Source organism: Vanellus vanellus (assembly GCF_965231255.1).
Source record: "Vanellus vanellus genome assembly, chromosome: 1".
In the NCBI taxonomy this organism is placed as follows: domain Eukaryota; kingdom Metazoa; phylum Chordata; class Aves; order Charadriiformes; family Charadriidae; genus Vanellus; species Vanellus vanellus.
Genome location: NC_138905.1, coordinates 222483722 through 222497180, shown reverse-complemented (window position 1 = coordinate 222497180; position 13459 = coordinate 222483722). Strand labels below are relative to the sequence as shown.

Below are 13459 nucleotides of genomic sequence, written 5' to 3'. Positions count from 1 at the left end.
CTTGCCAAGGATGGGAACCCATCCATTGGATTATACAATGGGACTGCATACGGAGCACCAGGCTGCCTGGCAGGTCCACATCTGGCTCACATGCTGAGGGATTGCTGGTGTGAGACTGCAGCTGGAGAGGGCTTTCGGAAGAGGTCCTTTTGAACACAGATGCTGGGTGCCAACCTCACGTGTCCCCCAGCTGTTCTGGCCTCTCCCGACCTCTGCGGTGAGGTGTCCCTTGTCCCCTGATGGCCAGGTCAGACTTTGGAGGGGGAAAGATTGCTTGGCTGTGGGGACCCTAAGACAGGACCCTGTTTGTGGTAGGGCAAGATCCAAAGATGGATCCACACCAATGTCTCCGTTCTCTCTGATGCTGCAAGAGCTGCTGAAATCACACATCAAGGCAGCCCTCTGTGCCACACTAGAAGCAGGCTGAAAATAAGTTGGATCCCTGAAGCCACCATAGAACTGCATGTAGAGAAACATGAGTGCGGGGAAAGGCCAGGTGGCGGAAATACACATCTGAAAGCAAAGCAAGTCTCCATGGCTGCATGGAACAGCACATGGAAGAAGAGGGGACAAAAAAACAGACCAAGGAAGCAAGGAGTTTCTATGGGGAGCAAAGCCATCTTGACCTGAGGATTTTCCATTAATTTAATTTACAGCCATTTTGATAGTTAATTCATGCATTGAGGGAAAAATAATAATAAAAAAAAAAACCAAACATTTAGGGAAACACTGTTCCTCCCCCTTCCCCTGAATTTTCATCACTCCAGCATCTCTCCTCCACTGTCCTAGTCTCAGCTCCCTGTCTTGTCCCCGTGTGTTGCACTCCAGCCCTCCCAGCCCCCTTGGTGGGGTGACAATGGAGCAGGAGGTCCGGATCAGTGCATGGTGGTTTCCTTCTGCTGTTTCTTGGTCCTTATTCACTCTCCACTGCACCAGCTGTGGATCACCTGTAGTCCCTCAGGGCTGTCCCTGCCCCAGCGTGGGTCACCTACTTCCAAGAACATCTCCAACCATGCGGTCTCTTTGTCTGTAGCCAAAATGCCAGCAGAAGCTACAAGGTTTCTTAAACTGGGCTTCTTCTCTCTTCATCTTACAGTCTCTGCAGATTTCTACTAGTTTAGTTGCTTTCTTTTGAAGGACCAGTAGCCCAAGGAGCCAGCACACCCATAAGTCATTGCTCTACATGTTATATTTGTGGTTGCCAGACCGAAAGAGCTGAAGAGCTGACATCGATCCCAGATGTGGGGTTTATCTGAATGGCTTCCTGCCCTCCTTCCCCAGCACACCTCTCCTAAATACCATACTGACCGCCTGTGGTTCATACCCGATTTCCATCCTCAGAGACTGCAAGGACAGGGAATACCTAAATTAGGTCCAAAGGATGAGCACTCATTTACAAAGCGTTCAATAAATTCCATGGGTGCTTCAGGATCCTCAGATGAAAGGTGACTTTAAAATGCAGCCCTAAGGATCCAGGCTGCTCTCTTGTGCCCCAGAAGGAGTGCAGTGACACTGGATCCAAATACAAAGCGAGTTTTGCACTGACAGGATTAAGCCCGAAGGACACATGTACCGTTGTGTATGTACCAGGAGAACATAGTCAGGCACAGAGGGATATTTGCCCACCCAGAGATAAAATCTTCCCCCCTTGTGGGCCAAAGATGTGTTTGGCACTGCTTAATGTTGGGACAGAGGTAATCTATGCAGTGGGAAGGAGGAGTGAATTTCATAGAATCATAGAATGGTTTAGGTTGGAAAGGACCCTGAAGATCATCCAGTTCCAACCCCCCTGCCATAGGCAGGGACACCTCCCACCAGACCAGGTTGCCCAAGGCCACATCCAGCCTGGCCTTGAACACCTCCAGGGATGGGGCCTCAACAGCCTCTCTGGGCAACCTGTCCTAGTGCCTTACCACCCTCACAGGGAAAAACTTCTTCCTAATGTTTAATCTGAACCTGCCCTCTTCCACTTTAAAGCCATTCCCCCTCGTCCTATCGCTACATGCCCCAGTAAAAAGCCCTTCCCCAGCTCTCCTGTAGGCCCCCTTTAGGGACTGGAAGGCCGCAATAAGATCTCCCCAGAGCCTTCTCTTCTCCAGGCTGAGCTTCTCTTCTCCAGGCTGAATTTGTTTAAAAAATGTTGCTATTCCTGGTTATTCCCAGGCAGCAGTTTCTCCTCTGTGATGATTAGAGTCTCTGAAGGCTCAGCAGTGAGTGACTAGGGTGATCAAGCTCCTTAAGGTGTATAAATATTTCCATGGAGGTGCTTTTGGCAGGTTGAGGAGTTGCTTGGTTGTGTGAGAGAGAAACAGTCTTTGAAGGTGATGTAGGTACAGCCAGGGTCGCATCCAAATCATCCAGGTGAGCTGGGGAGATGGGGGTTTTTTTCATTTAATCTGGTGCTATGCCAGTATTTTTAAGCATAGTGCCAAGCTCTGGGCCAAGTTCAAATCTTAGCCAAATCGAAGTGAGTATAAAACAATCTATCCAGAAAAGCTTCTGTGTAGATATGCCAATACATCTCAGTGGACTTTGTCTCTTATTGAGTTAATGAGCTACTTCATCACTTTCAGATATCCCACATTAAATGATTGTTGTGGTAGAAAACTGCCAGTCATGGAACTGCAACCTCAGTTTGCTTCCTTGCACAGTTTAATTATGACAGTGCTAATTACTTGGCTGCAAGCTGTTCCTTGGTTAAATCAAATCCAAACAAGCTGTAGCCACATAGGTGTAACGTCTGCTAACCCAGTCATCTGTGAAGACCTGCAATCACCTGATCATAGCTCTAGTCCTGTCTTTTTTGCTTGTGCAAACCTGAAGAGGATGGCAAACACCACAAGGAAGGTAATAATTTGTTCTTCTCCCTTACCGAAAGGACAGAAGTCACGAACTGCAGTGAGATACAGGCTTAGCTCTAGGAAAACGCTTTGAAATGGGTGATTTGGGGAAAGTATAGAGTTTCTGCAATGGGAGATCAGGTTGTGCATGTATCTATCGGAGATTACTTTTGATCTTATACTGGGGAAGGGTTATGGACTGGATCGCTACTCCTGCTTTCTTGAAACCCCAAATTCAAGGGATCTTTGTTTCGGGCTGTACGCTGATCAGGAGCGCTGGGCAGCTGTTAGCACAGTCAGATCAGCATGTGGCTGCAAAAGGAGTCGGCTGTATATTTTTCACAAGCTCAGACTGCAGGGCTGGTAGGTTTACAATGTCTGAGAATGACAAAAAATGTTAAGCGCATCAAATCTGGTAAATTTAATGATTATTGCTTAACAGCAGAGAGGCAGATCTGACAAAAATGAGTGAGGAAAGAGTTAAAATCTCAACTTCAAGTACCAGGTTCTATTCACTCCTTACAAAGCCACGGAAGCTTTGCCGGACTACTAGCAAGCAAAGATTTCAACTCCTTTTGCACTTTGTGCAATACCGAGCATCTCATCCTCTGAGGGTATCTCAATCTGTTTCACTGTTTAAAAATAAATTACGATAATTTTGCAACATACGTAATGGGGTATGGCACGCTAGGTGCCTGGTAATGTCCCCCTTTTCTAGAAAATCTTCTGGATTTTTACTACTGCAATGAGCAAAACTTGTCACTTTACAAGTTACTAAACTACTTAATTGCACAAAATAGAACTCTATCAGCCTTTCATGCCAATGAAACACAAAGAAAATGCTCAGAAGTGTGTCAACAGACCTGAAAGAGCTGCTCAGCTTGAGCAGCGAGTCTGAAAGTGCTGCTCCCGTTGCTGTTCTTGCATGTACAACTCAAAAATAGCCAAAAATCACAACAGTATCTTCCTTGCGTGGCATTTGTATATAGGCTACAGCTGCAGTGGTTCTTGGGGGCTGGTGGTAGAAGCGAGAGGTCTGTGCAAGGCTGGGTTGGAGTGGATGAGATGAAGGAGCAGTTCCTCCTGGTGTGATGCTCTGTGCAGGGCTGGGACATGGCACTGGACACCCGTCCCTGTGTGTGCGTTCAGGGTCCAGAGGCACCTTTGGTTGCCAGCACACTGGCGCCCCGGCTGCAGGACACGTCAAGAGGAGGACGCACGAAATGTAGAGGAGGTCAGGTGTAAAGTGGATGAAACTGGAGTGCAGTGGGGACAGCGTCTTTGCATGACCCAAACGGGCTGGTCAGAGAGAGTGCGCTGAAGAGGTTACTTCCTTGGTGCTTCATGTGTTTGTGTGTACCCAAGAAATCAGACCCTGCTAAGGGAACAGAACTGGCACAGCACTGTGAACAGACGTGAAAAGGACCCAGTAAAAGCAGAGTCTGAAGCTTGTTGAATAGCATTAATAATCTGGATAGCTTTATTATACAAGATGAAGTACGAGTAACGCTGCCCAGAACAGTACACGGGATTTGTAAATCAATTACCTCTGACAGAAGGGAGGGAGGGAGGGAGGGAGGGAGTATCTGCTTTTTTTCCAAGCACAGAATTACAGGATCACAGATGTGTTTGCCCTTTCCAGATAAATAATTCTGGCACGAGGCGCATTTCCTGCTGGACTGGCTTGTGCCAGCTGTGGCTCTGCCTCCCTGAATTTATAGCCGAGGTAGCTGACTGCACTGCAAACAGAGTCCTCTTTACAATAAACTGTTATAAATAACATTGTCTTGGCAGCATTTTCACAATATTGGCTTTGCAGTATTTGGCCTTACTTTACAAATAGGAATGACTAGAAACAGACTGAAATGCCTGTTGGTTTGTGTCATGTGGAGGATTCAAAGTGGTTTGAGGAGAGATGAAACTATTTAGAGGTCAAGGAAGTCAAATGTCTGGAAAGCCAAGGAGATGAAGTCTTGCCCTTTGGTATGTTGGGGAAAACAGAGGGTACAAGTGCCTGAGAAACATGCATCTAATTCCCATATGCCAACAAGCGAATTTAACCCTTCTGTGCCTTTTTTTTTTTCCTGGTAAAAGGGGACAATTCACAGCACTTCTTTCTTTTGGTGAGGGCTTGCTGGTTAGGAGGTACACGCACTGTGGGAGGGTTAGCGTTGGCAGGGACCAGCACTGCAACCTTGGGGGAGTTTTGGCTATGACACTGGGCTTCCTTCCTAATGCAGGCGACGGGGAGCCTGTAGGTGGGATGGCCTTTCAGAGAGGGAGTCCAGCAAGGTGGTTTGGATTTGGGCTGCAGCAGGGGCAGCCCCATGGCTGAAAGTGCCTGCCTGAAGCAGGGCACGCAGCTGGGGGACGCACGGGGTCAGTGCGCTGCTTCCATGGGCATCAGCTTTCACAGGAAAAGTACTCTGGGCAACAAACATTGATATTGCAAAATATACATCTGCTGCAATTTCCCAAGGTGGGAATGAGATGGGGCACAGCAGCCCAGGAGAGGATAAGTTTTACACCTGCGGAGGTGTGTGGGTGACCAGAGTCCTGCTGACCTGCATCCTCAAAGTATTCTGGATCTTCCTCCTTCCCCCATCTTACATTTTTGTACTGATGGCAACTAGATGTACTCAACTTCTAGTTTGTCACTCCCAGACCATGGAGAGGTGGGGACAGCAGCCAGGGACCAGCCCGGGATGGGCAGAGAGGTAAGATAACTCCCATATGTTCGGGCTAAGATCATGTGTGTTTGTGTCTTCCAATGATGGGACTGAGTGTACCTGGATAAGAGGCAGGAGGATATGACCACAGGTTTGTGTGGCTGGAGTCCATAGCAGTGCTTGCTACAGCTCTTTCTTCTCCCCATCTATCCCAGCTGTTCCTGTGGCTTCCCTTCCAGCTCTACAGCAGTGCCTCATGTCCTACCCAAATCTCTCCAGTCCCTCGTCCTTCATCCTGACAGGCATCCCTGGGCTGGAGGATGCTCAGTTCTGGATTGCCTTCCCATTCTGCACCATGTACTTCATGGCAGTGCTGGGGAACATCATGATTCTCCTAGTGATTAAGATGGACCCAAGCCTGCACCTGCCCATGTTTTACTTCCTCTCCATGCTGGCTGCCATTGACCTCTTGCTCACCACTTCCATCATGCCCAAGCTCCTGAGCATCTTCTGGTTCCACTCCCACGAGATCAACTTTGAGGGTTGTGTGGCCCAGATGTTCTTCATTCACAGCTTCTCCACAGTAGAGTCTGGGGTCCTGCTCACCATGGCCTTTGACCGATACTTGGCTGTCTGCAAGCCCCTGCACTACTCTGCCATCCTGACTGGCCCCACTACTGCCAAGCTGGGTTTGGCTGCTGCAGTGCGTGGCATCGTCATCATCACCCCTCTGACGTGCATGGTGACCAGCCTGTCCTACTGTGGCCCCCGTGTCATTCACCACTCCTACTGTGAGCACATGTCAGTGGTGAAGCTGGCCTGTGGGGACACCCGGCCCAACAGCATCTATGGGATTACAGCTGCCACTGTCGTGGTGGGCTTAGACTCCACCCTCATTGCTGTCTCCTACATGCTGATCCTGAGGGAGGTCATAGGTCTCTCCTCCAGAGAGTCTCATCTGAAGTCCTATGGCACCTGTGGCTCCCACATCGGTGTCATCCTGCTCTTCTATATGCCCGGGCTCTTCTGCTCCTACACTCAGCGCTGGGGCCAGAGGATCCCTGCACATGTTCGCATCCTGATGGCTGACCTCTACCTGCTGGTGCCTCCCATGCTCAACCCTCTCATCTACGGGATGAGGACCAAGCCAATCCGTGAACGAGTGCTGAGCCTGCTCTGGCAGAAAAGGATCCAGCCCAGGTACTGACCCCAGCCCGTCAGTAACGCCAGATGGGAAGGAATGGGACTCAGACCAGAGAACAATGGCAGTATGTTTGGGGAGCAAAGAAAAAGCTTTAAAATCTGTCTACTGAAAAAGTGGGGTGATCTCTTCATCATCTTGGCCGAACCCTGAAAGCTGGAGGAACCATGGAAAAATTGACTGCTGAAACATTATTTTTAGAAAGTAAATTCTACATTCCTGTTCAGAGTGGAAAGATAACTCATCTTTAAGTGTATCTGTGGTCATCCTCAGATCTGTATCCCCTCACGACTCTCCTCTTCATCTCAGCCCTTGAAAAAAGACTGTTTCCACTTTGGAAATAAAATTCTGTTCATGGATTCATCCTCCCCAGGTACCTTTTCCACCCAGTCTGTAGCTCTCCATTTATTCACTTACTAGTTCTTAGCAGCTGCCTGGTCTTGGTGCCTGGTTATGAGGGGGGAGTGTGGGGTGTCTGTTTGCACATTTATACATGCACACTCATCCAGGTGTTGGCCTAAACAGATTTTGTTTTCCTCCCAATTCTGTCTTGAAACCTTACTGAAGCATTTGCAGCAATCACAAAAACCCAGCTCACTTGAGAAGAGGGTCTACAAGTCACACTGAAACCCTCCAGTGTCACGTAAGGTTTTGTTCCTTTCTTATTAAAAACATCAAAACATCATCAGCCATGAAATCTTGTTCTACAAATTTTTTTCCAAATATTTTAGTGAGGCTCCCTAACTTCCTATGTCGTGTTTCTTCCCTAAGCATATAGGCACCTGCAGTGGGGTTTTGAGAAGCTCCAGTTTTTGAGAAGCTCCAGCTCCTTTGCTTTAGGCAGATCTCCTTATGCAATGGACAGGGCCATAAACTAATTTAAAAAAAAAAAAAAAGCCTACAGAGCTGCAGAGAGGGTCACCTCCGAGCACCAGAGGCAAAGAGCAGTAGTGTGGATTAAAGCAAGGGAGAAGAGAACAGGGGCTAAGCATCTCTGGTTCTCCTCAGCAAACCTGTACCTGATTTTAACTATGATGGAAGCTCATCTCCTAACACCACATACTGACTTACCATCCCAGTTCTCCTTGTGCCTTCACCCCATGGAAATCAGGGCACAGGAATTCCCTGAGTCTGGTCTCTAAGGGACGCCTGAGGTCCTGCATGGATCCTGAGAGCCAGAGAGGAAAGGAGAGCATTGCAAAGAGCTGTGGTGGCCATCAAACCCAAGCTGGTGGATACAAACTCAGTTCTTTCAGCCTTCGCTAACACTGCTGCCTTTGGGTGCCCTCTGGATTACACAGTCATATCCCCACCACCCCCACCACCCTCCTCGGCAACAGCACAACCTACACAATGCCCAACAACTAAATAACAGTGCGGATCCTCCTGCCTGACTCAGAGACCAGACTCTTCCAACCTGGGTCTCATAGTCCTGGTCCAAGTTGGGGCTGGAAGGCCCCAGTGCAAGGTGCGCTGCCCGAATCCTGCCAGGCAGCAGATTTATTCCCCAGTTACAGTGTCTGCCTCCGCTGCCATTGCCTAATGCTGCCTGGGTAGGATGCGCTGCTCCCAGTATCGCCCAACCTTCCCCTTCCCTGGGGACACCCAGCCAGGCTTGGTGCAGCTCTTCTCATCCCCTTCAGAGAAGCAGCCCACTGCTTTCAGCAGCCCTGTCACCACGCAGTGCCAGCCCTCTTTGGTCAGGCAGTTTTCAATGGCAAACCCTGGCTTTGCAGAAGAAGGAGACTTAGACAAAATTATTCTCAATTAGGTTGAAGTGGCCAGAATTGGTCTGCCACGTTATTTCTATCTAGCTGAACAATTTCTGCTGTTGCCTTAGAGGATGCAAAGCACATGTGTGGGACAGGACATCCCTCCCCTGACTTAGAATCATAGAATCACCTAGGTTGGAAGGGACCTTTAAGACCACTGAGTCCAACCATCAACCTAACACTGACAAGCCCACCACTAAACCATGTCCCTTAACACCACGTCTGCCCGTCTTTTAAATACCTCCAGGGATGGCGATTCCACCCCTTCCCTGGGCAGCCTGTGCCAATGTTTGGTAACCCTTTTGGTGAAGAAAGTCTTTCAGCCTTTGATAGGATGGAGACAGCCAGGAGCTCCACCTCATGGTCACACAGACCTCATTTGCATCTTGAAAGATTCAGCATCTGGAAAAGAGGGAGCTGTCAATGCCAAGCTCAGGGACCTGTGTTTGGAAGGCTGAAGGGTCAAAGGGTGAGGAACAGTTTGAGGTACTGCAAGGGTTATAAGCACTATCGGGGCTCGGCAACGATATCTTCTCAATTAAACAAAATGAATTAGGAGGTTAATCAGTGAATCAGCAAGTCAGCTGCACACGGGCATTTTTTGAGCCATGGGACAGACACACCAGGGATTCCTCTCAGCAAAGTTATAAATGCTTCCACAGCTAAAAGCTGCTGGGTCAGAGAAAGAGGCGACACAGCCGGTGGAAGCGGGGCTGGGCAGCATCGCTCCCGCAGGGGCTGGGTGAATGGGGTATACACCCGCTGGTTTCCCTGGACAAATCTGCAGCAGAAAGCCTGGTAGGTCATCTGTCGGTGCATGCATTTCAAATAGGAGCAGCACAAGAGGACTCGCTGCTGCAGTCTTTTCTTTATAAACTTAAAAAATACATCTACCAAAAAAGGGGGGGGGGGGGGGGGGGGGGGGGAATAGAGTTTGGAAAAGGCACCGTGACCCTCTCCAGTCCCATGCTTCTTGACCACATTCTCTACAAAAAAAAAAGGGCCATGAGTTTTGAAAACAAATCTTAGGCAACTTTGGCCTCTTGTAACAGAAAATTCTCAGACCAGCTTGCACATTGTCATGTCAGGGAGTTTGCTTTACAACTGAATAAATTTAAGGGTAGGCTTTATTCCCAGGCATATAGCTTTTGGTGTCCTCCACTCTATTTGCTTGCTTTCAGGAACAGGAACGTGTGGGCAGTGGGAGTGGGGAGGGAACGTGCGTGTTTGGGTTTTGGAGGTGTTTCTGCAGTCACTCCATGGGTCACCTTCAGAAGTCTTACAGAACAAACAGGAACAAAACCAGATCTCATCTGGCAGCCTTGTCAATGCAAGGGTCATCCCTAATAGATCTTTTTCTTGCTTGATCTTCTGCTAAAATGGAGCGTCAGTCTCCTTGGGCACCGTAGCCCTGTTTTCATCAGTGCATTGCTATCTTTACCATTGGAGAAGTTCTCTTTAAGCCTAGACTGAATTTCTGGGGTTTAGACCCTTGGTTTGGCCTTTCAGAGTACATGTAGGACAATTATTCCCTTCCACTTCACCGTAGCCTTTAACATGTTTCAGGGCTTTTCTCAAGATCATACCCCAGCTGAGCCCTCAGCTCTCCTGCCAAGCTTGACCCTCATTTCTGAACTCCCTCTAATTTTCCATTATTTTCCATTAAGTGCCTGCCACGGCACACTTCATTCTGCAGACCACCAGCTCAGTCCTTTGCCCCTGCCCTTCATGTTCATCCTACCTGAGCATGTTCCACTGAACGAGCAATTGTAGAATCATAGAATCATAGAATTGCTGAGGTTGGAAGGGACCTTTAAGATCATCAAGTCCAACCATTAACCGGCCCTGACAAAACCACTTCTAAACCGTGTCCCCAAGTACCACATCTACCCTTTTTTTAGACACCTCCAGGGAAGGCGAATCCACCCCCTCCCTGGGCAGCCTGTTCCAAGGTTTAATAACCCTTTCAGTGAAAAAATTTTTCCTCATATCCAATCCTCCCCTGGCATAACTTGAACCCATTTCCTCTTGTCCTATCGCTTGTCACCAGGGAGAAGAGGTCAGCCCCCACCTCTCTACACCCTCCTTTCAGGTAGTAGGAGAGAGTGATAAGGTCTCCCCTCAGCCTCCTCTTCTCCAGGCTAAACAACCCCCAGTTCTGAGAGTATGATTTGCTGAGAAACTTTACTTTAACCTCCTACCATGTTCTATAAATGACAAGAAAGAAAGCAAACAGATTTGCCTGGGAAGTTCTACCCTTGATAATGTGATACTTTCTGGACATGTTACACTCTGCCTGGATGGTTCTGCTGGAAAACAGCAACTAATCTGGCTGAGAGAGGGGTTGCATCCCTGGGAAACAGACACCCTGACACCTCTCCTTCGCGAGGTGAAGGTGATGTGGGCAATTGGACCTCAGAAGCATGGCAGTATTGAAAACACATGTAAAGTGGAGCTCTTTGAAGGCTGGTCTTGGGCAAAATGTTGTGCATCATCCAAGACCCCTTTGTGAGACCTTGACTGTGTGACTTGAACCAGGCACGGCCAAGAAAGATTCTTTAAAGGAAGGTGTAAAGAGGAAAACTGATTGTGCAACTAGGAGCTGAGCTCTGGTCTTGTGAAAGGGGATAAAGGAGCAGAGACTCTTTTGCTCAGCAAATGTCAGGCTGGGTTGCACGGCTTTATAGATGTCCTGGGGTGCAAATGCCAGGGAGGGAAAAGTGTAATCAGATTTAATTTCAGAGGTGATATAAACTGTATGGGAACACACTGAGAGAGGAAAGTAGAGGTAATTTCCCAGCTGTTGGAGCAGGGTGGAGGGTTGGATCTGTCTTCCAGCAGATACATGAAAAGCAAAATACACTAGGATGCTGATGATCAGTTTTCCTGGGTAAGCTAAGCTGACACAGCTAAAGCAACAGGCACTTTTCAGCTCCATCTTTCTAGATACAGAACAAGACAAATGGGAGATTGTCCTGGGAATCAAATAGTTGGTGCTGATGGAGGGGTTAAAAATTGTCCTGAAGAACTCCCGTCATCTGAGGTTTACTTACCTCCACATCTCATGGTGGCATGTGGAGGTAGAACAAGGATTCAACTAACTCTTCTCTGCCTGTTTTGATATAGGAACTACGGGTCCTCAAATGACAGTAGCAAATGTCGGGCTCACAAGAAAGGGAAGGGGTTATTTCACAAAAGGTGCCATTAGTTTGTGAAACTCCTTGCTAAAATACAGTGTGGGTGTTAAGATGTTGCACAGAGGAGGCTAGATGGATTTCTGGGGTGGGGTTAATTAAAATGGAAAAACCACATCCAGTCCAGGAAGTCCCTCAGCTTCAAATTGCTGGAAGCTGGGAAAGCAGCAGGAGAAGTGTCATGGTATGTTTTCTTTCTCATATTCTTCCCTAAGGGTCTGCTTTTGATGCTGGACATAGGATCTGAGGCTGGATGGACCTTTGGTGTCACCCAGGGTATGGCCATCCTTGTGTGCCTGGGGTGTCCTCAGTCAGGCTCCTGCAGTGACCACCATGCCCCACTCACAGATCACCAACACCTCGCTGTCGGAGCTGCACCTGACGGGCATCCCGGGGCTGCAGCACCTGCACCACTGGATCTCCATCCCCTTCTGCATCATGTACCTCATCACGCTGGCTGGGAACAGCACCCTCCTGTGCGTGATAAAGGCTGATCCCAACCTGCACCTGCCCATGTTCCTCTTCTTGTCCATGCTGGCTGTCATTGATCTGGTGATGTCCACCTCCATCACCCCCAAAATGCTGGGCATCTTCTGGTTTCACTCCACCGCCATCAGCCTGGACGCTTGTCTTACCCAGATGTACTTTGTTCACGCTTTCTCCGTGATGGAGTCAGGGGTGCTGGTGGCGATGGCCTTTGACCGCTATGTGGCCATTTGCAATCCACTGCGGTACTTGTCCATCCTGACCAGCCCCATTGTGGCTGTCATTGGCTTGGCTAACTTACTCAGGGCTGTGGTTTTCATGAGCCCCCTCACCTTCCAGGTTCGCCGCCTGCCTCTCTGCAGCCCTGTAGTCGTGGACCACTCGTACTGCGAGCACATGGCTGTGCTCAAACTGGCCTGTGGAGACGCTGCCTTCAGCAACACCTACAGCCTCTCCGTCTCCACCTATGTGGGCAGCTTCGACTCGCTGCTCATCGCCCTCTCGTACACGCTCATCCTCCGAGCTGTGCTCAGCCTCTCCTCCCTGCAAGCCCGCAAAAAAGCCTTCAGCACCTGCGGCTCACACCTCTGCATCATGGCCCTCTTCTATGTCCCTGGGCTGCTCTCCATGTACATGGAAAGGTACCACCAGGATCTACCACCCCACGTCCAGGTCCTGTTGGCTGATGTCTACCTCCTCATCCCACCGGCATTCAACCCCCTGATCTATGGCATCAGGACAAAGCAGATTTGTGATGGAGCACGCAGGGTGATCTCTTGGAGGAGACCCATGGCAGGAGGGATTGGGCCTCGTCTTCAGGGCACAGGGCTGGGACCCATGAAGACCAAGTCCATTCCCTAGAATGGCCAAAACCTCTGCTGGACCTTGGGGTGGCTCTCAGTGTATGTTCAGAGCAGCAGGTGCCCCAGGAATTGTTGGCACCCACTGAACTCAGGTCAGCACCAAGGGCTTCAGCTGGTTGTTCTCCTGTCTGTCCCTAGCACAAGGCAGTGACATTGGCACAGCACCTCTGGGTGGTCCAGTTCCCTCAGACCTCATAAACAAGAATTGCAGCCACCACCTGACCTTGTTCTGGCAAAATGACCTAGTGCAGCTGAATCACAGAAAATATCTCTTTCCTTAGCTTATCGCTTTATGTGCAGCAGAACTGTGCCAAGAGAGGTAAGGGACATGGGATCACAGGACCATGGGATAACTCAGGCTGCAAGGGGCCTCAGGAGATCTCTAGAACCTCCTGCTCAAAGCAGGGTCACCTACAAGGCTGCTGAGAACATCC

The 13459-nt window shown here is 49.2% G+C and overlaps 1 protein-coding gene across 1 annotated transcript; it reads left to right on the top strand.

Moving 5' to 3' along the window:
- Window positions 1-5765: 5765 nt before the first annotated feature.
- LOC309684464 (uncharacterized protein) lies at window positions 5766-13023 on the top strand (the record flags this gene model as incomplete). Its single annotated transcript, XM_082498209.1, has 2 exons — window positions 5766-6709; window positions 11988-13023. 2 exons carry the CDS (start codon window positions 5766-5768, stop codon window positions 13021-13023), a joined length of 1980 nt encoding a protein of 659 aa, XP_082354335.1.
- Between the last annotated feature and the right edge of the window lie 436 nt (window positions 13024-13459).